Below are 27,024 nucleotides of genomic sequence, written 5' to 3'. Positions count from 1 at the left end.
GCAATGAGCAATGGTTGTCACATGACGTAGAACACCGTCGAGTTTCTCACAAAAAAGGAAAGAAAAAGAAAAGAAAAATGAGAGAGTCTTATTAGTGAAAACCCTCATGGGAAATGTAAGACGACGGTAAGCAGAGATGAATAAATGAGAGAGACTTGTTGGTGAAAACCCCTCGGGGCACCACTAGTCGAAAGTGAGTCGTGAAGCTGATGCAAAGAATTGGCATGAGCAAGCCCGACTTCAAAGCTCATAAGAATGGCAAAATGGAAGATTGGATTAGTTTGATAGATCAGGCCGTTGAGTCCAAAATGCATGTCATGACCATTAAGCTAGTTATTGAAAAACAAAAAGAAGAAAACTCTTCCTTCTGTCCTTCCAACAAGGGGCATTTCTTGTTAATATTGTTTCTTTATAGCATTGTGTCCTTCCCTCTGAGTCAGTCCTTGTCAAAACAAGCAAGAAAAGATTTCAAAATCTGCTACCAGCTTTTCAGTTGCACAAAGTAAATGTGGCTAGTACACTCAGTTGTTACTGTCAAAGTGCCTTGAGGATTCATGCAAAGGCTCCCCCAAAAGACTCTTGTCAGCCTATTTGGTGTAAGCAAAGATAACTTGTGATTCTCTCTGACAGACAAATTGCTCAAAAGCAGGAAATCATTCAAGATATCAGAAAAGGTCATCTAAGAAAAGATCTCCAGTTGGGATAATGTTGATTGAGCCGCAAGTACAAATGATATTAGGTGTGAAACAATTAGGGTTGATGAAGAGCAAAAGTCTCTTGAAGCCGACTCAAGCTGATTGAGCAGAAGCCAAGCTGCCTAAGACTCAAGGCCACAAACCGACCACCATTTACAAAACTGACAAATTTTTCTTTGTATGAAACAGGAACAAAGCGATGCAGGGAAAGTGATTCAAAAAGAGAAAAAAAAAAGAAAAAAGAAAAAAAAAGATAAGAAGGATAAAAGACGAGAAGAGCCGACAAAGGAAAGTTTCTCAAATTTTGGCCTTTATTTGTCTTGCTATTGTGCATAAAATCTTGCCATTGATCTTCACATTTTTCCTCATAGGATAAAAAGTCCTAGTCTGATGGATTTTCCTCCCAATCGAAATCCTAGTCTGATGAACTTTCTCCTAGGATAGAAATCTTAGTCTGATGAATCTTTCTCCTAAGGTATCAAAAAAAAGAAGAAAAGAAACATAGTCTGATGAACTTTCTCCTAGGATCAAAATCTTAGTTTGATGAATTTTTCTCCTAAGATAGAAGACCTAGTCTGATGAACTTTCTCCTAGGATAGAAATCTTAGTCTGATAATTTTCTCCTAAGATAGAAGACCTAGTTTGATGAACTTTGTTCTAGGATAGAAATCTTAGTCTGAAAAATCTTTCTCCTCAGATAACAAAAAGAGGACCTAGTCTGATGAATTTTCTCCTAGGATAAACGTCTTAGTCGGATGAATCTTTCTCCTAAGAAACCAAAAACAAAAGCAAAAAAAAAAAAAGAGAAAAAAAGACCTAGTCTGATGAATTTTCTCCTAGGATAAACGTCTTAGTCTGATGGATCTTTCTCCTAAGATAGAAAACCTAGTCTGACGAATTTTCTCCTGGGATAATTTGAAAGAAAAAGGAAGTCTGGATTTGAAAAAAGGGGAGTCATTTTTTTTAGTTTTCTTAAGATTATCAATGTTTAGATTTCCTGAAATCAGGGGGGCCTGCCTGGAGAATAGAGTCAGTTTTTACTTTAATCAAGCTTAGTTTATAGTTTTCCTAGTCTATTCTTTTTGTTTACTCTCATCATTGCATCAATAGTACGAGTGATTTACAATTTTGCTAACAACTCACAAATATTCCTAATGCAAACTGGGGCAGAAAAAAATTTCTTTTGTTTTGTCTGTTTTGTTGTAATCAGGCGCCCACCTGGAGAACAAGGGAAGACAATTCAAGTTTATAGGGAAAGCAGTGTTGGAGGAAGACAACTCGAGTTTCTAGGGAAAGCAGTGTTGAAGGAAGACAACTCGAGTTTCAAGGAAAAGTAGTTTCGAAGGAAGACAGTTCAAGTTTCAGGGGAAAATGGTTCAAGGTGCAAGGGAAAACAATGTCAAGTAACAAGAGAAGACGGTTCAACTTCAGCAATCAGGCGCCCACCTGGAAAAAAAAGGAAATTCAATTCAGAATGCAATTCAGGTCAGCAACAAAAGAAGCTCGCGTCAAGAATGCGAGTCAGCAGTCCTAGATGATCAACAGAAGTTAGTCACAATCCATAATAAAAAGAAAAAAACGGAAAGACAAGAAGTGAATCCAAATGCAGAAGTTAATGAAAGATGTGAGCTGCTCAAGACAGGGCTGAGGTCACAAGCTCTGCATGTCCCGTCTTGGTTTGAAAAGTTGAAGAAGATTGAACCAACACCTGCGGCTGACAAGCATTAAGATTTAGATCAGGGTCCACATGAAGAACCAACCAAAACTTAAGATCAAGCTTCAAAAGACTCATAAATAGGAATCTTGTAACTCGTAGCTGATAGGCTTAGTTAGTCTTTTCATTTTTGATTTTGATGTAATAACAGGACCACAGACCGGAACCTCAGCGGAACGGCACCTCGACCGGCTCTCCACCTCGGTACTCCATCACCTCATTCACTTCTGAACTACATGTGACCTGATTCCTTTATAGCCAATGATATGTAGGTAGCTCAGATACCAGGGCTCGGTCACATTCTCTTCCTTTCTTTTAGTTTTGGTCTCCCTTAATAAGGGTCGGGTCAAAAACCTATCTAGTTTTTCTTTGTCATTTTCAGCCAAAGAGGGGCAGCTGTAGACATGTGATTTTTGACCCTCCCCGAAATTTCACCCACTTTAGCATGCAAATATTTAATTTAGGCTTAATATAGTTATTTCAACTAATTTTGACTCTATTTGCTTTATTTTATCACGAAAAATGAAAATTACAAAAATTATTTTCTCTTATTTAGCTAGTTAATATTTTTATCTAGTTATTTTTAATTTGTCTACTAAATTCAAAAATACAAAAGTAATTCTAGGAATGTTATCTTAATGATTTTTCTATTTTTTTATCTTTTAGTATGATATTTTGAAAATACCAAAAATAGTTTTATTTTAATGATCAGTCTTATTTTAACAGTTATTTTACTTAAGTAGGATTAATTAATAAATGAGGTCGTATTTTGATCTCGTTCGCGGAGAGAGAATAAAACTTGGGTTCGAGCAACCCATTTTTAGGCCTAATTTTTAGACCTATTCCATAATTACCAAGCCCATAACTCCTAGGCCCATACCTCCTAACCTAATTCCTACCCCTATATAATAGTAACTACACCTAAAAATTGAGGTCAACCGCATATGATGAAAAAAAAGAAGAACGTCACTTTCTTCTTCAAATAAAATGACAGCAGCACCCCATTCCACCAAAAAAATCCCTCTTCTTCTCCATCATTACCTTAATTCAAAATTTCAAAAGGAAAAGTCAGAATTATTCACTAATTTCATAGATTATCTTAAAGAACTAGAGTATCCGTTTCACTCTAAGTTCAAGTAGAAGTCCTCTCATTTACATTGGAATTCCAGAAACATGAAGAAGCCAAATTGAGTCCGTTTGCGGCTCGGTTCTCGATTCCGTCCGTAGTTCCATTTGTGGTTTGTCGCATTTTTAAGTTCAAAGTAGTGAAATAATCAATCTTCAGCTATATTGAGGTTTACTCTTTACCTCTTTTCTATTTGCTTACCCACTTTTGACTCATATATGTGATTTCTTGTTGATATTGCTTTGTTGATTAATTTTGTGAGATCTCTATTTGGCTGTTGATTTTTGTCATGGAGAACGTTTTTTTTAAAATTCATGTAAGGGGAAGTTTTTTGTGTGTGTAGGGGAAGCTTCTTTTCTTTTTTGTGTGATGGCAAATAAGAGTTGCACCGACCTTTAATTGGAAGTTCCTACTAATTGGTTTGTGAATTGTGTTTCCTCATCTAATCTAGTTGCTCATTTTGATTGCGGTCTTCTACTCCCATTTTCTATGCTCATATAATTCCATTCCAACTATTCTATATTCTGTTTTCGTTTGCTCTAATAAATGAATTATATAATTTTCTATCAAGTCTCTCAACAGTTAATTATTTGGCCAATTGCTTGATTTGCTGGTTTTGTTGATTAGTTACGTCCTTTGGGCCTCAATCTTTGGCTAGTATTAAGGTAATTACTTGGAGGCCGTTTCCATTACTTTAATAACATTGAGTGAATGCTTGACATATATGGGCCAATGAACAATGAGTTCACGAAGAATATCAAGTTGAAGTAAATAAACAACTCTCAAGTGCGTAGTTGTTTTAGGCGCGCTATTTTAAAAAATTACTTTCCTAAACTCGGGTGCACATTTATGTGACCCAAATCCAAGTCTCAACAACGTTAGATAAGTGTGTCATGGACTGCGGGTGTATTTATGTGACGTGGTTCAAGATGCGTTTTATGTTTTCCTAAAAAAAATATTTAAATAAAAACGGTTATAAAGTTAAAATTGTACCCTAGGCTAAAACATGTATTAAAATCAGATAATAGGTCAATTATAACAGTTGAGCGACCGTGCTAGAACCACGGAACTCGGGAATGCCTAATATTTTCTCCCGGGTTAACAGAATTCCTTATCCGGATTTTTGTGTTCGCGGACTGTAAAACAGAGTCAATCTTTCCTCAATTCGGGATTTGAACCGGTGACTTGGGACACCACAAATTATCCCAAGTGGCGACTCTGAATTTTTAATAAATAAATAATCCTGTTTCGATTGTTAGTTTAATTGAAAAAACTCTCTTATACCCTTTTGGGGGTGTGAAAAATGAGGTGTGACAGTTTCGTATTGATCAGACATTGTTGGGTTGTATGTAGTGACTCATGACTAGTGACACCAGATTTCAGTTGGGTTGATATATTTTCGTACTTATTTCGCGTATTTCTTTAATATTTTAAAATTGAAAGCTTTGAGACTTAATCTGTTTAGAAAAGTGAATTTATAAATGATCTCTGTATTGCTGGTGTTGTTTCTGGCTGACCTAGTATTGTGATAGGCGCCATCACGACCGGGGTATTTGGGGTCGTGACATCCTTATTCTCTATACTTGTTAAAGAAAGAAATCAAACTTTTTCACTTTACTTAACCATTTTCTAAACTTATACATAGCCTATTAGGTGTAACAAAAAATGCCCCCTCTCCCCGTCCCCCTCCCCCACAAATGTGCGGCCTAAAGCATTTGCTTTACTTGCTTTATGGAAGAGCCGCCCCTACAGGAGTGCCTACAACTGTGCAGGCGCAAATAAAGTGAGTGAAAATCATGGGAGATTAGGGTTTACTTCAAATAGAGAAAAAAACAAGTTATTCTTTTAATTCTTAGTGAATACCTAGAGGTAGAGTCGAGGTGTGAGCAAGCTTGTGATATCACAAGTTGGTTCGAACATCATTATTATTAATATAATTTTCCCATGCAAGAAATGGGAGAATTTGTGAAAGGTCTGCTATGAACTGCAATACAACTGCTTTTTGTACTAATGTACATTTTAGGGATCTATGACAAAGTTATCTTTAAATTTCGATTGTCATTGTTCTCAAAGTTTAATACTTAACTTTGGGCTAAGTTTACAAATAACCTTAAAAGAAACTGTTCTTGAACTTTGATCTTTGAGGTAGGTCACTCGACAAATAGACAAAGCTCTAAGTTTAACGAGTATTGTTCCATGGACAATATTTTTGACATTGAAGGTTTGCCCATTGGTCAGGTGACCTACCCTAAAGACCACCCCTTATAGTGTCCTATTTTTGTCATTTTCTGATCCACAGAGGCACAAAATGAACAATAATTTTGGACGGATTATTTGTATGATAAAGTCCTTTTTTGACCACTCTTTAAATTATGTTTGCATTAACTCAGTTAAGCCAAGCTCTGTATCTAAAATTAGTTGGGGAATTTTTCTTGGTTTTTTTACTTTTAGCTCGCGCCAGAAACTATTTACATTTTGTATATAACATACAAAATGCATACACACACATACACACACACACACACACACACACACACACACACATATATAATATTTTTTCTTGCAAATAAATTTCACTCCATTGAACTAGCAACAAACATAATTTAAAGAGAAATTTTCATAAACCACTATCTTTTAGTGGTAATTAGCTATCTATAGATACCATTTGCTATATTACGGATTGTAGATACGTTTTTTGTTGTTATAATATGTATTAGATGTATTTAAGCTACTGTATTCATGAATATAGTAGCAAAAACAAGCGTGAATCAGGGAAGTCCAGCTAATCAGTTGTTGTATTCGAGTGTATTCGACTGTATTCATGGCGTGAAACATGGGATTACAACTGGACAGATTATTGTATTCGACTGTATTCACGGCGTGAAACAGGAGATTACACTGTTTTTAAACGGAAAGTGAATCAATTAACATAATAGACTCCTAATATAACTCAACAAACTCAATTATAACACACAAAATTTGTATTTCCAGTTATGAAAAAGATTCTCAACAGAAAAATACCCCAAAAACATAGCAATCTTCAGAGAAATTATATAATACATCTGAATACATAAATTATATTAATTAAAAAAAATATATGAATACATTCATGGTATATAGCGAGACAGTGAATACAATAAAATACATAGAATACAATGGGATACCTTGAAATACAATTAAAAAAATAGTGAATACAATGAAATACATGGAATACAGCGAGATACATTGAATTACAATGAAAAAAAAAGACAATGAATACAATGAAATACATGAAAATACAGCATGATACTTTGAAAATACATTAAAATATATTAACAGAAAATCTAGTTGCTCGCGAATACGAGATGCTTCAGCACCATTGGAATCCATTACAAAAGGCAAGAAGAATCTGAATATAGTTCTCAAAGACGCAAACTTTGGCTTGGGGTAAAAATTCCAATTTAAAAGGAGGCTGCTGGGCTGAGGGCTCGCCTCTAATAAAACCCTAACATTTATTACCCCTCTTTATATAAGCTCCTTCATTCCCTTTAGGTTTTACGCAGATTCATTTTTCTGACTGCTTTGGTTTCTATACTCCTCCCTCCGATCTTATTCAACTCTTCCATTAGTAAGCTTTTCCCCTTCTTCTAAGAAAATAGAGGATTTTGAAATTGAGTATCGTGTTTTCAGGGAATGGGGGGAGAGAATGACATGTATCAAAGTAGAAAGAGAAAGAAAATAGTGTAACTGAATAATGTATTTAGTGGCTTAAAGGTAGGAGGTAACCAAAATTAGATATTTTGTTATAAACATTAAAAGGTATCTATAAAATATAATTTTTTTAAATGGTATTTATTTAAAATGAATAAGGTGTTAACCTTTGCTATAGGAGATAAAAATTCATAATTTAAATAGTAACCTCAAGAAAGGCCATTTGTGCAAATGCCCCATTTAGGACGGGCCAAGTAACACACACTACCAAGTAGCCCATAATTAAGCCCGAAATTACCATGGACTGCTTACATGAGGAGCCCATAATCGGAAAAATTCCAGTAAAAACCCTAACCATATAAACTGGTTACGTCTTCTCTCATTTTCAAGGGTTTCTGGACGCCATTAGAAGCAAAGGTGGTTTCTACTGCAGCTTTGTCCTTACTTGAAGTCAGCCTCCGACCATGGTGACTCTCTCTCTCTCTCTCTCTGTTGCTGCTTCTGTGAGTTGCTAAGCTTTAGTTTTTGAAGTGATAAAATGAAATGTTCATAAGTACTTGTTAGTTCAAAACTTGCTCATTGTTATTCGAATGGTTAATTGTATTGACACTTGTAAAAAGGAAAGGTAGTTCAAGTAAAATTAGTCGTTTATCAGATTTATTATTGGTTCCGACGTGCCTATCTGGATACATGCCGCGTTCTATATCGTACCTCGTGCTAATCCTTTGAAAGTTTATATCTGAATTCTTAGCTATAAAGCATAAAAATTTCAAAGTATATAAATTTATTGTATTCATAGGAACTTATAATTTTTCTTAATTTTTATTTTATAACTCAAGCTAATTCCCAATAAAATATTACTTTTTGATATGGGATACACGCGCAACGCGCGTATCTTAAGACTGGTTTATATTTCACATGATAGAGCAGCATTGGATCACATTTTGAGCTAGAGGCGGATACATGATTTGAAGTTACGGGCTCCTAGAGTAACTTCAAGTTAATATGCAATAGTAACTCGGTTCACGGCCCTATATTTATAGGTTCCTACAATAACCTTATAACTTAGTTCACAGTCATATCTTTATAGGTATTTAGTGAATTTTCTTATATATATACACACAAGGTATGGTCAAAAGCTACTGGGCTCATGTGAACCCATATGTTACATGCTAGATCCACCTCTATTTTGAGCAATCTAATATAATTTGGACTTCAGGCTTAGGTTAGTGTATAGTATTGACACATAGACGATCATGGCCATTGGTAGACGATCATAGCCATTGATACTTTAAAGGTTCAAACATGTCTATTGATTCCACGTGTAGAATGCAACTCTTGGATTGTGTCAAGGGCTAGCTTATTCCCCTCACACTTGCTGTTAAGTTGCAATATGCTGAACGGTGCTTATTTATGCATTATTTGGAAGGTTTTTCAGCCTATGTTCTTTGGTGTAGGAAATCTAAGAATTCAAAGGGTATTGAAGCTTTTAAGTTAAACTTATGTATATACTAGATCTCTGCTTCATTTCAGTATCAATGGCGTTCTAATTTTAGGCTAAATCTCGAGGATCAAGGAAAGTTTAATTAACGACACCTCTTAACTTAGCAGGGCTGTTTAGTTGCTTGCAGAATAGAACATCAATTCATTGATGACCTCTATTTGACCGGATTGTTTCCCGATCCGATACAGATATATTCAGAATATAGGAAGTATGATCTGGTAATACTATTGTCTATGTATAGAGTGTAGTCTCTTTTTGCATTTTGTTTAAGGATGTTGTGCGTCTGTTCTATGTATAGAGTGTAGTCTCTTTTTGCATTTTGTTTAAGGATGTTATGCGTCTGTTCTATTATATGGCTTTTATAAGCTTAATTTTATTGGGTTCACATTGTGGATGACACACCTCATTCTAGTTGCATGATTTCAATGTATGATGAAGATTTATTTTCGCTCCGTGAAACACATTATCTCAATCATCCGTTCTGGTTTCATATTTGTGAATAATAGGTTGCTTGTATAGAAATATGATATTGTAACCTTGTCTTTATTAAGAAAAAGATACTGTAACCTGGCCTTTGGATACACCATTAGTGATTTAAGTAACAAGCAATCTGCTGTTACCTGGCCAGGCGTGATAACACACTCCTATGTAAATTCTTCAATGAAGCATAACAAACTATGACAATAAAAATTGACCTGAAAGATCTAAAAAACTGAAAGCTTATCCCAAAAAAAGAAAAAAGAAAAAGAAAGATCTAAAATATCAGAAGGTGGTGAAACTTTTAAAGTACATAAAAGAATTCTGGAAAACAGTATACTGCATCTGTTACTTAATATTTTATAAAAGGCTGAACCTAGTGAAATCCTAACAGTAAATTAAGGGCTAAGATTGGACTGGACTTGACTTATTGCCAGGCAGGAGAAGAGTAGTAGAGGAATAGTGTAAATCCTCAAGAAAGAAAGTAGAGCCACTGCATGAAATAACTTTTGACCCTAACTATTTCCTTCTATGCTTTGGTGCTCCCGTCTTAGTATCCACTAGCCAGAGCCAATAAATGTGTTGGACTGCATAGTTATCAGACAAAAACATTATGTCATGCATCCACATACCAAAATAAAAGAGTTAGAGCTGCTCTGTTAGCACCTGCAAGTCTGCAACAGTATAGCTTTTGTAAAGCACTTGGTAGTAAGAACTATGATAGTGTACCAGGGCCTTTCTGTGAGGTACACATATACGGAGGATGATTAATTTCATGGAAAGCATATTTCTGTTTTGCATGTTTCTTCTTTCTACAATGTTTTTAAAAGCTTTCTTGTAGTATGAAAGTATATCTATCCTCTGAGTTGTGGATGAGCACTCAGATGGTCACAGTAGTAATCTTCTCTTATCTGAGCACCAATTTCTACTTATATTAGTTCATTCGAGTTGATGCTGCATCTCTGGGAGTTACATAGATATAGAATGGAAACTGCAGCTCTGTGAGATGTGGCAAAACTATTGCTGTGGTTTAATTGTTTACAGGATAAGTCTCAACTATCCTTCACCTATGCTGCATGGCCTGCAGTCATCGTTGATTCAGTGATTTGCAGTGAGTCGCTGCATTTTGCTTGTAGATAAAGTTCTCTGATATCCAAACCAAACTCAATGAATTAGGTAGGACTCGCCCTACATCATTGATAGAAAAAGAAGTAGTAAAACCATTATTTGTGGTACCCCTAGAGACCTTTTTCCTTGTATTGTATTGTATTAAATAAAAGCAAAACCACTTTCTTTTTTTAAAGAATGTATCGAGTTCCATCTTTTTTCTTTAGTTAGTTAAGCTAGCTTATTCTAAAAAGGATTGTTGTAACTCTGGTTTGACACTATTTGTAATGGCTCTAATATTGAGAAATTCTGTCTAGTGGCATTCACGTACTCTAGATCACAGTTCCTGGCTCCAATATATTCATTTCTGTTGTGGTATGTTTGTCTTTGGCCTGTTATATGCATATTAATGTAGCTATAACATTTCCAAATGGGTACCAGTTCCGTAAGTTGTAAGCTGATTGTTGCCTAAGCAATGAGATTAAATTTCTTTAATCTTGGTACTTGCAGGTGAACGTTCCAAAAACTAAGAAGACATACTGCAAGTCGAAGGAGTGCAAAAAGCACACTCTGCATAAAGTTACACAGTACAAGAAAGGAAAAGATAGCCTGGCAGCTCAAGGCAAGCGTCGGTATGATCGCAAGCAGTCTGGTTATGGTGGGCAGACGAAACCCGTTTTCCACAAGAAGGTAGAAGAGATTTCACGTTAGCATTTGCTAAACTAATTCTGGTCAATAATCTTCTTTTCCTCGGTATTCATCTCATAAATTGATATTCCTCTAAAACTAGGCAAAAACTACCAAGAAGATTGTGCTAAGGTTGCAATGCCAGGGTTGCAAACATGTGTCCCAGCACCCAATCAAGGTTTGTTATGGTTCTCAATCTTCCTTTTCATCATTGTAATAGCTGATACCTGAGATTCTATGTTGACACCGGCTTTGCAGAGGTGCAAGCACTTTGAGATTGGTGGAGATAAGAAGGGAAAGGGAACTTCTCTCTTTTAAGTGGCGCATTCACGGAGATGAAATTGTTTATTTTTGTGTCGTGGTGGACTTTTTTATCAAGTGTAGCTCAACAATGTTTCTTTTGCATATTGAACAATGTATGTCTATGGCAGAATACTTGTATTTCGATTTTTAAATTGAGAATATCTATGCCTTTTTTCCACATCATTTTCAACGCTATTTGTATAAATGAGATGTGATACTGTCCTCGTTAGGGGTCAAGTGCACCTATAGCCATTTTGAGGGATTCAATTTAGAGATTAACTAGTGTTTATTTTGTCTTAAAATTTTAAATTAAAAATTTGAATTTCAGGACAATGCAGAACATTTATGTCCTGAAAAATTGAACTTAAAAGCTAAAATTTTGGCTTATTCCTACATAGCAGCCTTTTAGAGTGACATGTCATTTCTACTCAAAAGTTGGAGCACAACTACTATGGGGTCGTTTGGTATGAGGTGTAAGAAGGTATAAGGGTAGTATAAAAATTTAATACCACTTTAATACGCTGGTTAGCAAATCAGGTATAAGTTATTCCGGTGTTAATTTTAACACTGGGATAAAATCGGGTATAAGTTATTTCGGTGTTAATTTTAACACTGGGATAACTTATACCTTATAGAAGATGGGGTAATTAACACTCAACTGTCATTTTAATACAACATACCAAACAATGAATAAACAACAATCCCAGCATAACTTATCCTAATATAATTTATACCGGTATAAATCGTATTCCAACTAAATGACCCCTAATACTACTAATGGTTCACTAGGCGGGTGAACTATCACCGCATAGTTGTGCTCGAGTAGAAATGACACCAGGTAGCTACTCTTAAGGGCTGTTATTTAGGAATTAGCCAATGCGTCTTGAGTTTTAGTTTTTTAGTTTAATTTTTCAAGACAAAATAAATACTGACTAATCTCTAAATTGCATCTTTGAGAATGGCTATGTGTGCGCTTGCACCTCTTCTGACTTGCTATAGAATTTCGTTGGTAATTTTTCCAATGAAATTTCTTCTGTATGTAGAGCGATTAGACGACAAGTTGGTCAATTTGATTCTTTCTTCGAGAATTCCATGTATAAGTAGTACTCCCTCTATTTTCAATTTACTCGAACCCATTTGGAGTTTAAAAAAGAAAAGGATATATTTGAAATTTGTGGTCTTAAACTATAAAACTTTTGAAATTTGTTATTTTAAAAATATGCAATAATATTTGTTTGTATGCAAAAAGTTTCTCATGAAGGGTGTTTCTGTAGGAAGGTTTTCAATTTTTCCATGTTTTGACTCGTTAACTGATTAGCAAAAAATATTTTTTTTGGAAAAATATCTTTCTATTAAGAAACTGTCAAGACCCTAATTCGAACCCGGTCGTGATGGCGCCTCTCGTGAAGACAAGGCCAGCCATACCAAAACAGACCACCTCTTTTAAACAGTTAAATACCATAAGTAGTTCTAAACATGATATAATAACCATAATTTGCGGAAATAACGATAACAACAGTAGAAACCATCCCTACACAGCCTAAACCGAGGTGTCACAAGTCACGAGCATCTATTAGAGTATAAATACGACTACAAGGTCTGAACGTACAAAACAGGACTGATGAAAGAGAAGGGAGAAGAGCGGTGCTGCGAATGCTGGCAGCCACCTTGCTAAACTCTAATGACTCAGCCTCCGATCAGCTCAACCCCCGCTACCGGGTGAATAAATACTTGCATCTGCACACGAGGTGCAGAGAGTAAAGTGAGTACTCCAACTCAGTGAGTAATAAAGGTAAATAACAACTGAGCAGTAAAAAATCACATAAAGCAAACCAACATGCTGCATAGAAGTGGTGTAAACCCTTGAGAAAAACAGTGAAGCTGTGAAATCTTTAGAAATATCTTAGCTCAGTTTAAACCTCTTTTGAAAATGGCTTTTTCAACAGTTATGCAAATGAATGCAAAATAATTAGTGCAGATAAGCACAGAAATCCGCCCCTCGGGCTCAACACTCAATTTAACAGGTAATGCTAGGCAATCAGGAAGATAACACATAAAGTAACACAATCAACACGTAATGGCAGACAAATGGAAATAAAGTAAACACATAGAACAGTACCAGCCCCCCGGGCTCACTCTCAGAACACTCTCAGCCCCTCGGGCTTACTCTGTGATCACAATGGGTACCCGCGCTCACTGGGGGTGTGCAGACTCCGGGATGGGCCAATTACGGCCCAAACGCAATATCAAGCCATCTCGTGGCATCAAATCTAGGCCCTCGGCCTCATATCACTTAAGCCACACCGTGTCGTATAAAAGTATCTCAGGCCCTCGGCCTCATATCACTCAATATATCCTCACATATGGCCCTCAGCCTCACTCAGTCCGAAAATCATCACAAGCCTCTCGGGCATTAGTAAAACAGTAGTTCTCAGCCCAAAACATCATTTAGAAATATCATTTAAGTTTCAAATCTGAGTAAAAGTGGCTGAGTTTGTAAAAACAGTAGATATCAACAGGACTGAGTTCAAGTAATAATTCAAAAACATTGAGGAAATAGTGATAAAAATCCCTGAAGGGTTAAGATAGTTGGCACGAAGCCCAATTATGGCGATCAACCCAAATCATGATGATAACAAATAAGTTTTAGTCAAATACGCGGTAAAATCATCAATCGGGACGGAACAAGTCACAATCCCCAATAGTAAACGACCCCACGCTCATCATCAAGCGCGTGTCTCACCTCAATATAGCACTACGATGTGCAATCCAGGGTTTCAAACCCTCAGAGTATCATTTACAATCATTACTCACCTCGAACCGGCAAAATCCCTAGCTCGCGACGCCTTTGCCCCTCAAATCGGCCTCCACACGCGTTGAATCTATCAAAAATTAGAACGAATACATCACAATATGCTAGGGAAATAAAGCCCAAGCAAAAACAATCAATATTGAGTATAGATCCTGAAATTACTAAAACCCGAGCCCCGGGCCCACTTCTCAAAACTCAGAAATTTTTACATCATTAGATTCCTTATCTCCTTATGAGTTCATATATATCAAAGGTTCTTAAATCCGACTCCAAATGGTCCTTCAAATCCCAAATCAAAAGTCCAATTTCTGAAACTTGCAATTTCTACAATTTCTGAAGTTCAAAGCTTCTAAAGTCTAACATGCCTGCAACTGAAACCTGCAATTTCTAAAGTTCTCAAAACATGAAATTGATCCATTTAACCTCCCGAAACATACCCGAGGCCTTCGGGACCTTAACCAAACCTACCAATATAACCCATAACATCATTCGAACTTGTTCCAATCATCAAAACACCTCAAACAACATCAAATTACCCGAAACTCATCGAATTCAAGCCTAAGTTTTCTAAAATCTTCTGAAATACGTTTTCGATCAAAAACCCAACCAAACCACGTTCGAATAACCTGAAATTTTTCACACACATCCCAAATGACATAACAAAGCTACTACAACTCTCGGAACTCCATTCCGACTCCCGGATCAAAATCTCACCTACCAACTGGAAATCGCCAAAATCTCAACTTCGCCAATTCAAGCCTAGTTCTACTCCGGACCTCCTAAACCAATTCCGATCACGCTCCTAAGTTATAAATCACCCAACGAAACTAACCAAATCATAAAAATTCCATTCCGAGCTCATATAAAAATAAGTCAACTCTTGGTCAAACCTTTCATTTGAGACTATTCTTTCAAATTCATTCCGATTTTCCTGAAAACCAAAACCAACGATCTACATCAGTTATATTACATTACACGGGGCAAGTCATGCCCAAGAACTAGCGATCAAGTGCAAAAGCTCAAAATGACCGGTCGGGTCATTATAGAAACTTAGCTCAAAGTAATAATATAAAACAAGAAAATAGACAAGAATGTAGGGAGCAAGAGAAGAGGGATTCTTATTTCTTCCATGTATTCAAGTGTTTTCCAAGTGTGTACAATGTGGTGCCAAAACCCTCTATTTATAGGATTACATAGAGGTATACAAAAGAATGACATTAAACATTTGAGATCATTGAGGAAGATCATGAGGGAGGTTATGGAAGCATGCGAGTTACAACCATAAGTATTGGAGTAGTGAGAGTTATGAAGATAATGGAGAAGAGTAGTGGGAGTAACTTCTTTAGAAGTTATATACATCCACTAATATAATTATAATATTTCACAACACTCCCTCTTGGATGTCTATAGATAATGTGGCTCGTTAAAACCTTACTAGGAAAAAAAACCCAGTGAAAAATATCCTAGTAAAGGAAAAAGAGTACACATATATTGTAATACGCATTACTTGCTGCCTCATTAAAAACCTTGTCAGGAAACCCAGTGGGATAAAATCTTAGCTAGGGTAAAAAGAGTACAGCGTGTATGTACCCCCCGATGAAAACATCACTTTATTTCTCGGAGATGAAAAATTCCAAGCTTGTATAACAACTTCTCTAATCTTGAGACCGGTAATGCCTTGGTGAATTATTCCGCCAAATTATCACTTGAATGAATTTCTTGAACATCTATTTCATCATTCTGTTGAAGATTGTGTCTGGCAAAGAACTTTGATGAAATATAGGATTTATTCTGTCTCCTTCAATGTATCCTTCTTTCAATTGAGATAAGCAAACATCAGCGTCTTCACTATTATTGGAATCTTCTCTTCGAAGAAAAGTCACACATCTGTAGTGTGTTAAGTCACTTGCTTCATCAGTTGTTAGTATATTGACATGACTTGAATAATTATCAATGATTGACAACCTTGTAAAATGATAATATGATAATTCCCTCACATACAAATAGATTGTTTGAAGAACGGACTTCTATATCAAATAAACAAATCTATATCTTCATAAACAAATATATATCAAATATTCCTTTTGCAGTATAGTACTAATAGTATTCCAATATCTTCATATAGAAATAAAACTAGATCTTCCTAGCATATTGTTATACTAATGGTTCTAGCAAGATACATAGTGCACCAATTGCAACAGACACAAAAATAAATCATACACACTATGCTTGCTCTAATCCACATAAGGATTTGTTGAAGCTTTATTTAATAAAAAATTTTGGGAACCTCTATATGCTTCAGAACAGTTTAAATCCTTCAAGGATTTTCATTATATACATATCAAGTTTTTCATGTATTGCCATATTAAAACCTGAAAACAATTTCATCCACCACAAGAGAACCTGTCTCCATATAACTAATGCAGGATATTTATGAAAAATCGTGTGCCACAAGTCGTCTTTATCTCTATCGACTTGATTTTGTATTTCACTTTCAGGTGTTGGGACTAACCGTCCAACTTCACATTTTTCAGGTGAAATCAAATTTCATTGTGTATTTTTTTCATTTGACCAATCATTTATCTGTCTAAATTCCATGACAGATTTAAGCTCAAGATCCTTGTCAATATTAATAATATTGAGCGCTACATTATATCAACAATATTGTCGACGATCATTTCACATCGGTTCCGTCGTTACCCACTAAAGACATTGTAGACATGTGATTTTTGACCATCCCCGAAATTTTACCCACTTTAGCACGTAGATATTTAATTTAGGCCCAATATAGCTATTTAATTACTTTTGACTCTTTTACTTTATTTTACTGCAAGAAAACGAAAATTACAAAAAAAAATAATTTCATTAATGTTTTGTAGTTATTTTTAATCTTGAAAAATACCAAAAATAGTGTTGTTTTAATGGTCAGCCTATTTTAATAGTTATTTTATTTAAGTAGGACCAATTAATAAATGAGATCATATTTTAATCTCGTTCGCGTGGAAAGAATAAAACTTGTGCTCGAGCAACCCATTTTAGGCCTAATTTTGGACCTAGCACATAATTCCCAAGCCCATAATTTTTAGGCCCATACCCCTAACCTAATCCCTACCCCAGGAGACAAGTGAGGCTTGCTCAGTTGGTAAAAACACCTCCACCTACGATCGTTAGGTCCTGGGTTCGAGTCACCATGGAGGAAAAGTGTGGAAACACTATAGATACTCCTAACTTGGGAGGGTAAAAAAAAAAAATCCCTACCCAAATGTAATAGTATCTAATGCCTAAATTGAGAGACCTAAAAATAACCCATTCCGCCGTTTTCAACAAAAAGGACCCACCCTCTAGAAAAATAACCCATTCCGCCGTTTTCAACAAAAAGGACCCACCCTCGGATGGAATCATCTGCTGCTTCTCTAAAGAAAGCAACTATGGCCATGGCTTTTTCTTAACAAAAATTCACCAATCTACAGCCACATATCCCAAAGAAGACAAAAATCTCCAGGGTTATTTTTAGAAGAAAGACAATCGGCTCCCCGTGAAAGGGACCATACTCTTCTTTTCTCTGCTTTTGCTTCGACTGTTACAACAGCTGATTTTTAAACAAATAGCTACTTTTATTGCCTTATATGTAGAAGGCCATAGCTGCTATTGATCTTCGCAAGTCACCCGAAATGGACTGCGATTTTGCTCTTTCTGTCGTGATAAGTTGCTGCGCTCCATCTTTCATTTTTCTAGCCTTTATTTGGTCCAAATTTCTCATCCTTGTCCTTTTTGAGGTAATCCGTTTACTACTTCGGTAATCCCTTAATGTATTTGAGTTTGTGATGATGTAGCTTATTTTAATGAGGAAATTGAAATGCCTTCTTTGAATTCTGTTGATGAGACTTAATAAATTTTATGATTTTGTGTTGTAACTAGAATCCAGGAGAAATTATTTTATTGTTGATTTTTTTTTAAAATTTGGAAGTAAAATGATGTGCTACCTCTGTCTTTCTTTCTCTATCTTTATGATTGTGCTTCAGTAGGTGTGCTTTTTTGGGTTGGCATTTTCCTCTATTCAGCGTATCTCCTTGCTAGTATATTTGTTGATTTGTGCGGTTTTATGTTCATTGTCTCAAGTGAAAAACACGTCCGTTGAAGTCCTATATTTTCATTTGCTCGCTTGAAGGAAGACATTTTATTTCAAGCATCTAAAGTTTGGAGTACTTGCAAATAGGTGCTGAAATTTTATATTTGTTACTGGAATGAAATGGCGTGATAGAGTATTGTTATGGTCTTCTTCTTTTAACATGAGCTTCAATTGAATTTCTTTTAGGTTTTGGACGATGTAAATTGTTAATGTTGATGTTTCCTTGTATTCTGATACCAAAAAAATATATTATTTTTGTGTATTGACAGTGGGTTTCTTGAATTATTTGATTTGGCATGATTGTATGGAATATATACAAAAGAATCACTTAATTAACTTGAAGAAGTTTATGACTAAAAATTAATTATTGGTTGATCAAAGTTGATCTCTTGAATGGTGAGTGGTTCGTTAGAAAGAAAGGTTAGTTTATGATGGTATTCGTAATTATATCATTATAACTACGGGTACGATTCCCGTGGCGTAGTTATGATACCTAATTTCAAATTAGTTTTAAATATGAATATCCGTAGTTTGCTTTAGGTGGAAAAATCATTTGAAATAAATTGAGGAATGCCATTCACAATTGAATCACTTAAATATTTGGCCCTCACATTAATATTAAATTAGTATAGAAAATGCCTTGAACTTTTGTAGTTTGCTTTAGACGCGCTGTTTAAAAATTATTTTCCTAAACTCGGGTGTGAATTTATGTGACCCAAATCTAAATCTCAACAACGTTAGACAAAATGTGTCGTGGACCACGGTTGCATTTATGTGACGTGGTTCATGACGTGTTTTAGATGACGTTGAATCTTTCCCAATAATTAAATAAAAGCGGTTATAAAGTTAAAATTGAACAGTAGGTTAAAACATGTATTAAAATCAGATAATAGGCCAATTATGATAGTTTAAGTGACCGTGCTAGAACCGCGGAATCCGGGGGTGCCTAACACATTCCCTCGGGTTAACAGAATTCCTTATTCAGAATTTCTGGTTTGCAAACTTCAAAAGGAAAGTCGAAATTTCCTCGATTTGAGATTTTAAAATAAACCGGTGACTTGGGACACCAAATAAACTATCCCAAGTGGCGACTCTGATAAATAAATAATCTCATTTGAAATGATGTCACTTTAATTGAAAAAACTCCTCCTTACACCCTTCCAGAGTGTATGTAAAAAGGAGTTGTGACAGCTCTGGTGGCTCTGTTGGGGATGAGAACCCAGAACTTCTGGTTTATGGTTCAAGAATTTGAGCTTAGAATAATTGTTATATTTGGCTTTATTTATTATCTGATTTTATTGCATGTTTGAGCCTAATGTGCTAAATGCCGCTTTTTACTGCTTTGATATTATTTGAACTGTATATAAACTGTTACGAAACCCTTCTCTTCTCATCTTCGGGGATATGCACGCTGACATGACTCCTCCTTCTGTTAGTGTCATACCTTGAAATAAGAAAGAGGCTCGGACAAGTTACAAAGCCGGATGACCTTTTGGTTCCCGGTACGTAGCTCCCTCCTCGGCTCGAGTTGTCCGCTCGGGTACACAAGTCTAGAACAATATACCCAGATTTTTAGTTTAGAATAACTCAGCCTCATGCCGGATCCCTAGTAGGAACGCTTGTTTGGATCATGTGCATTTGACTTTGGGGACTCAATACTGGGGTTGGGTCAGTCTAGGATAAGTGCAACCGAAATTTAAAGACCATCCTGATGCATTTTACGTGCTACTTGCGTATTTATCTGTTTCGGCTTGCATGTTGACTGGCTTCTAGTATAGGGAAAGAAAAAAAAAGAGAAAATCAAAAAAAAAAAAAAAATAGAAAGAAGAAAAAAGGAAAAGAGAGTGAGAAGTAGGTATTTGAAATATCCTAAAACTCTGGCGAAATTTTGAAAAATAAAAAAAGCCAATGTTTTCAAAAGTCATGTTTCCTTGTACCATCAAAAAAGGCGAACTACGTGGGCCTGATTCTCATCGTATGTAAGATACGTAGGCAAATCTCATCGGTTCCGACCCATAATTTTCAAAAAATTCAAAAATATTTTCTTTTACTTCCTCTCTAGAAAAGTCTTTTTTTTGAGACCCCAATTTTCAAAAAATCCAAAAATATTTTCCATTACTTGCTTCTTTAGAAAGCCTTTCTTTTAGACCCTAATTGTTTTTTTAAAATATACAAAAATAATTTCTTTTAATTTCTTCCAAAAATCCAAAAATATTTTCATTCTTCTTTCAAAATGAAAAGAAAATTCAAAAATATTTTCTTTTTTTAGAAGCATTTCTTTTATAAATTCAAAATAAAATTCCAAAAATATTTTCTTTCTTCTTTAGAAGTCTTTCTTTGCAAAAATGCTGAAGAAAAATCAAAATCCAAAAATATTCCCTTTCTTCTTTATAAGTTTTTTTTTTTCGAAAAAATAAAATAAAAAATTCAAAAAAGTTAGTTTATTTACTTTATTTATGATCTTCCCGAACTACGCAAGATCTGATTCATGTTTCTACATGATACGTAGGCAACCTACATCAGGTTCGATCACCATTAAAAAGAAATGAAAAAATATTGATAATAATAAGGACCAACTGAGTCCATTCTAACATGTTTTGTTTTGAATTGTGAAAAAAGTTGAGGTGGTCGGTTTGTGGTAAATTGGAAACACAAGATCCAAGGAAAAATGATAACCGACATCGAAGCTGTTACAAGTGCTCAAGAGACTCAGGGCCAGAGGATTCAACAAGAGTCTACTGTGTTTGAGAAAAATAGAATACTGAAACAGCAAATGACCGAAATGTGTCAAGCATGAGCCAGTGGTCAAGGACAGCCTCGTCATGAGTCACAATTTGCTACATCGCAAGAGCAGTACCACTCTCCTGGGTACCACTCGTACTCATTTGATCTTCCTGCAAACATTAAGAAGCCTGCTCAAAAGATGGTACATGAAGAAATAATCCAAAGAGTGAAAAGCTTAGAACAACGGTTGAAAATATGCAAGGGTTGGCAGGTCAAAAGAGTGTTGCCTTCAAAGATCTATGTATGTTCCCCGATGTCCATTTGCCGCCTGGCTTCAAGACTCCCAAATTTGAAAAGTATGATGGACATAGAGACCCCATAGCCCACCTGAAAAAGTATTGCAATCAACTAAGAGGTGCTAGAAGAAATGAAGAATTTCTAATAGCTTATTTTGGAGAAAGCCTTACGGGAGTATCATCTGAATGGTTTTTGGATCAAGACACATCTCGCTGGCATGTCGACATGGCACATGCCTTTGTCAAATAGTTCCAATACAACATCGACATCGCCCCAGACCGCAATTCCCTTTCAAACATAAAGAAGAAACCAACTGAAAGTTTCAGGGAATATGCCACTAAATGGAGAGAGCAAGCAACTAGAGTTAAGCCACCCATGGATGACCACAAGCTAATCACTGTCTTCCTTCAAGCGCAAGAGCCAGATTACTTTTTTACGTTTCGTTACTTGGATCATGCCAAAATAAAAGGAGGGATTGCCTTAATATACCTGGGTCGATTCTCTTGAAAATTCCTCTAATGCACGTCTTTGTGAAAAACACGTAACGATGGATCAAAGTAGGGAAAAATCGGTATGATATTCTTGAGAAAGATTGTACCGTGCTCTCGTAAAATTGTATCTCACGCTGCTATTACATAATATCATCTTCGTATGAATTTGATGAAGTTTCCCTTCATTATCTTGTAGAGATACAAGCATCTCTCTTAAGTGATTTTGAAAGGTTTTTAATCTTAGTGGGTGTGGGGCCTACTTATTTGATGACTAAGCCACCAAAATTTCTTAAATGTAACATCTTACTCTATGACTTAAGAGTCATTTATTGGGCTTTCCTTGGCTGCCACGTTGGGAACCCTTTAGGCTTATGCAATTTTCTTAATTAGCTTAATTACTTAGTTAATCTCCCACTAAAAATTCATAATTACCCAACTATCCACTAATTAAAAATTATCTCAAATTATTTAAAATACTATTCACTTCTAACATACTTTATACACCTTACTATCATGGTCATGTGGTACCTTGTATGGCACTAGTCCACAAATACCAGATATTATAGCTTGGACCGTATTTTATCTCAAATAGTCAAACTTCGGCGAATACTCAATTTCTTCAATTCGTTTACTCTCTAACCTTTATAGCACTTACTTATCACTTGTTTGACATATCATAAATACTTATAACCTTGAAAATAGTCTTGTTCTCATCCTAAAGTACTACTATTAAAATATTAAAAAATTATGGTACCATATAAAATCAATGCGTACTCTATTATTTCATTAAAACATCCATGTAAAAATATATTTTCTCAATTTCTAATTTTTCTAATCTCATATAAAGATACAAATTTTTGTATGCTTAATTCTTAAAATGGTAAAAAGATAACCTTCTTTTCTTGTGAAAAAATAATTTTTATCTTTACAATAAAGAAAATCTCATAAACTTTCTCATATTATGGGTATAATTTAAAGCATGTTCGAAAGTAGTAATATTAATAACTATATAAAATCATATTTTTCAAACTCTTTTTACAAAAATATTTCACTCAAAATACCATATCAAATGTACATAACGGTATCAAGATTGTTAAACTTACTGGGTCTTACAACAACATAGTCACAAATTCTCTATAATCTCATGAATGGTCTTAATCCTTTCAAGCTCATATGGATGGCTACGACTCATCCTAATATTAAAGTATGGGATATAACAAAGATTAACCCTTATTTGCATAAATTTAATTAGTTAAACTAAAATCTATATTTTTGGTCAAATTTTGCGCCGTCTGTGGGAATTTCTTAGTTAATTTTTTAATTTCATTTAGATCTACAGCTAATGCAAGTCACTAACCTCACAAACACCCTGATCTTCTTCTTTCATTGCACGTACAAAAACCTACGTGGCAGGTAAACAAGGAGAAAGGACAAAAGTAATAGGCGATTTCCCTAGCAACCTCATGAACACTATCAACGAGAGATGTAAAATAATAGGCGAGGATGTGACGCCCATCGATTCCTCTAGGTGTGAGAAGTCGCCTCCCCCTGTTGTATCATAACAAAACCCAATTGAAAAGGGGCCTCCACGTCCGCAGAAGAAGGAACGCCCCCAGCTGTGAAAAAGATCCTCGAAGCATGGTTGGCCGATACGCTAGTGAGTATGCTCAACAAACCCGCTCCAGGCACGACTACAGAAATTGCAAGAGCTTGCATGATACAACGAGCAGACGAACAATATAATTGACAAAACCCTATAATAACAAGTATAACTCACAATATTATTAACAATGCAAGTGACAATGCCCTCGCTGCCGTTGTAAAGAGGATGGTGGAAATGGAGAATGAAAATAAAATACTCCAAGACCATATGAATGAACACCAAGAACAAGTCGACAAGACACCAGGCGCTCCTAAGCTGTTGCCAAAAAGGGATGCTGGCAAGTTTGTAGAGTAGTCGTACATCGACGAAGCATCCCTGCATGCCATAACAAAGACCTTCAAAATGCTGCCCTACCTCAGGATATACGATGGAACGATTGATCCCGAATATCATGTGACCCATTACGTCACCACTGTGAAAGGCAATGATCTCGCAAAGGAACAAGTGTCCTCTATTTTGCTGAAGAAGTTAGGCGAAACCCTTATGGGAGAGGCATTAACATGGTACTAATAGCTACCAGCTCGCTCCATAGAAATTTTTGAGGAAATAGCCGATAAGTTCGTAACTGCACATGATGGATCCAAGAAGGCCAAAGCAAGAGTAAAAGACATATTCACTGTCAAGCGGTCCTTGGGAGAGGGACTGAGGGACTTCCACGCCCGACCCAACAGGGTAAGGATTTCTCTGCCAAATGTGTCCGAGGGGATGGAGGTTGTAGCTTTCCAGAATGGGTTGAGTAGAGATGGTTCAATAACAACTAGAAAACTATTGAGCCAATTGATGAAATATGCTCCAACCACTTGGGATGAAATCCATAATGCTTACTCTGCTGAAGTCTAATAAAATGAGGACGACCTCAACAGAACAACTCATCGGCTCATCTTGGTACAAACTGAATCAAGTAAAGAACGAAGAGACAACATCAGGAGGGATCACCCATCCTCGCGACTCAATAGGGAACGACACTAGCCATACGTCAGGGCACCCGCCACACACCTTCGCTCCGCTATAAAGAAGGCCTATACATGCCAAGGATAGGGACTCACCGTAATGAGAGAGGTATGCCCCCTTATTATCTGCTCATAATTTTTGTGTGTCACTTGCAGAAATAGTCTATGCTCTCGAGAAACTTGGAATAAAGGTAAAGTGGCCGCCAAAGATGAGATCTGATCCGAACACTAGAAAATTCGACGCCCTTTATGAGTTCCACCAAGAATATGGGCACAAAATAGAAGATTGCATCGCCCTCAAGCAAGAAGTCGTAAACATATTGCGGTAGGGACACCTCAAAGAGCTTCTAAGAAATAAGGGGAGAAATAACTTTGCCAGAGGACGTGAACACCAAGGTCCATCGACGCCACCATTGCCAGCTCGCACTATTAATAAGATCATCAACGATGGAAATGATGCCTCTATCAACGGCGTGAAGTTCACCACCACTCACAAGCCTAAGCAATCTATCACCCGCGAATAGTACAATGGACTCGAAGAAAGTATCATCTTTGATGAGTCAGATGCCGATAGTTTGACTTTCCCTCATAATAATGCCTTCGTCATTACTTTACACATTTTAGATACTGATGTCAAACGTATCATGGTGGACGATATAAGTGGAGCATGCATTATCCATCCCCGAGTCCTTACCCAAATAAGACTCGAGGATAAGATAGTGTTATGCTAACTGATTTTAATAATGCACTTGAGCGGACATCAAAGGAAATTACACCCCTCGTCTTGGCCGGCGGTGTGACTATAGAGACGACATTCCACATCATAGACCAGGCCACCATGTACAATGCCATAGTGGGACGATCGTGGATACATCCCATGAGAGCCGTCCCCTCCAGCCTATACCAAGTAATTAAATTCCTATACCATGGGGAATATTCAACATACGCAAAGAACAACATACGTCCCAGGGGTTCTATCGCATTACCTTAGACAACAGTACAACCCAACAGAAAAGAGACAAGGAAAAAGAGGCATAGCAATCAACAGGGCCGAGGTTGACCCAAGAAGAGACCAAGGACGTCATCGTGGATCCCGAAATGATTAAGGTTGTAGTTTCGACCATAGAACACCTCGACCCCGTTCAATTGGACCTCTATGACTATAGCAAAAAGGCTTACACCGGCTGCAAACTCTGGGAGCCAGGTAAATTCAGTCAATTATTAATAACTAATATAGATTTGTTTGCCTTCAGCCATGCAAATATGACGGGCATCCCTAGGGAAATTGCTACATAAAAATTAATTGTCGACCCGTTCTACCCCCAGTAAAGCAGGTCAGGCGTAAATTCAACCCCGCCATCAATGATGTCGTCCGCGAGGAGGTGGAGAAGCTATTAGAAAATGGCTCTATCTAGTAGTCGAAGTACCCCAAGTGGATCACCAACATAGTGATGGTCAAAAAGAAAAATGGGGAATGGCGAATGTGCATGGATTTCATAGACTTGAACAAAGCATGTCCGAAGGATTCGTTCCCGTTACCTCATATCGACCAACTCATCGACGCAATGGCCGGGCACAAGTTATTGAGTTTCTTGGATGCATACTCAGGCTATAACCAAATACTTATGGAGGAAGAACACCAGGAGAAAGCCACATTCATCACCCACCAAGTAACGTATTGTTATAGGGTCATGCTGTTTTGGCTGAAGAATGCATGGGCTACATATCAAAGATTGGTCATGAAGATGTTCAAAGACATGCTCGGTAAGACTATGGAAGTATATATAGATGACATATTGGTCAAGTCCGTAAAGGCAGAAGATTATATCGATCATTTGAAGGAAGCTTTCGACATACTAAGATGGTACAAAATGAAACTAAACCTGAAGAAATGCGCGTTTGTCATAGCCTCTCGAAAGTTCTTAGTTTTTTTTGGTATCACATCGGGGGATCGAGATCAACCCAGACCAAATCAAAGTTACCGAGAGGATACCGGAACTCTTGACTACCAAGAAGCAAGTCCAAAGGTTGACTGGTTGAATTGCCGCCCTGTTGAGATTCATCTCGAGGTCGTCTGAGAGATGTCATAAGTTTTTGGTGTTCTAAAAAAGGACAACGGTCTCGAATGGACTCCCGAGTGCATCCAAGCTCTACGAGAACTGAAGGCATACCTATCATCACCATATCTGCTTTCAAAATTCGAACCTGGGGAACACCTCCTCGTCTATCTAGCCGTCTCTGAAATAGCGGTAAGTGTAGTCCTGATCTGCAAAAACAAAAGTACGCAATCTCATATCTATTACATTAGCAAAACACTCATCGACGCCGAGACGAGGTACCTACATCTTGAAAAATTGGCTTTGTCATTGGTCGTAGCTTCACGAAAGATTAGACCCTATTTACAATGCCACCCCATCTCGGTCATTACAACCTTTCCCCTGAGGAGCATTTTACACAAACCTGAACTAACAAGGAGGCTGGCCAAGTGGGCCATCAAGCTAAGCGAGCACAATATGACTTACCAGCAACGAACGAAGATAAAGTCACAGGTGCTCGCTGACTTCGTCGCAGGTTTCAACGCAAAGATAATGCCTGAAGTCGAAAAGGAATACGTCCAAGCTTCCCTCCTAACACAAGACCTCTATGTCCTATACA

At 36.6% G+C, this 27,024-nt stretch overlaps 1 protein-coding gene and 1 long non-coding RNA gene across 2 annotated transcripts; both read left to right on the top strand.

Annotated features, from left to right (window-relative positions):
- The first annotated feature begins 7,555 nt into the window (after positions 1 to 7,555).
- LOC107767162 (large ribosomal subunit protein eL42) lies at positions 7,556 to 11,486 on the top strand. Its single transcript, XM_016586085.2, has 4 exons — positions 7,556 to 7,692; positions 10,824 to 11,003; positions 11,104 to 11,178; positions 11,259 to 11,486. Exons 1-4 carry the CDS (start codon positions 7,690 to 7,692, stop codon positions 11,316 to 11,318), a joined length of 318 nt encoding a protein of 105 aa, XP_016441571.1. The 5' UTR covers positions 7,556 to 7,689; the 3' UTR covers positions 11,319 to 11,486.
- A 5,957-nt stretch (positions 11,487 to 17,443) lies between these two features.
- On the top strand, positions 17,444 to 18,506 carry LOC107767164 (uncharacterized). The gene is made up of 2 exons (XR_012699853.1): positions 17,444 to 17,891; positions 18,235 to 18,506. It is a non-coding gene; the product is annotated as an uncharacterized LOC107767164 (long non-coding RNA).
- Positions 18,507 to 27,024: the final 8,518 nt, after the last annotated feature.

Source organism: Nicotiana tabacum, chromosome 16, assembly GCF_000715075.1.
Source record: "Nicotiana tabacum cultivar K326 chromosome 16, ASM71507v2, whole genome shotgun sequence".
Taxonomy (NCBI): domain Eukaryota; kingdom Viridiplantae; phylum Streptophyta; class Magnoliopsida; order Solanales; family Solanaceae; genus Nicotiana; species Nicotiana tabacum.
This window is presented reverse-complemented; position numbering and strand designations above follow the sequence as displayed.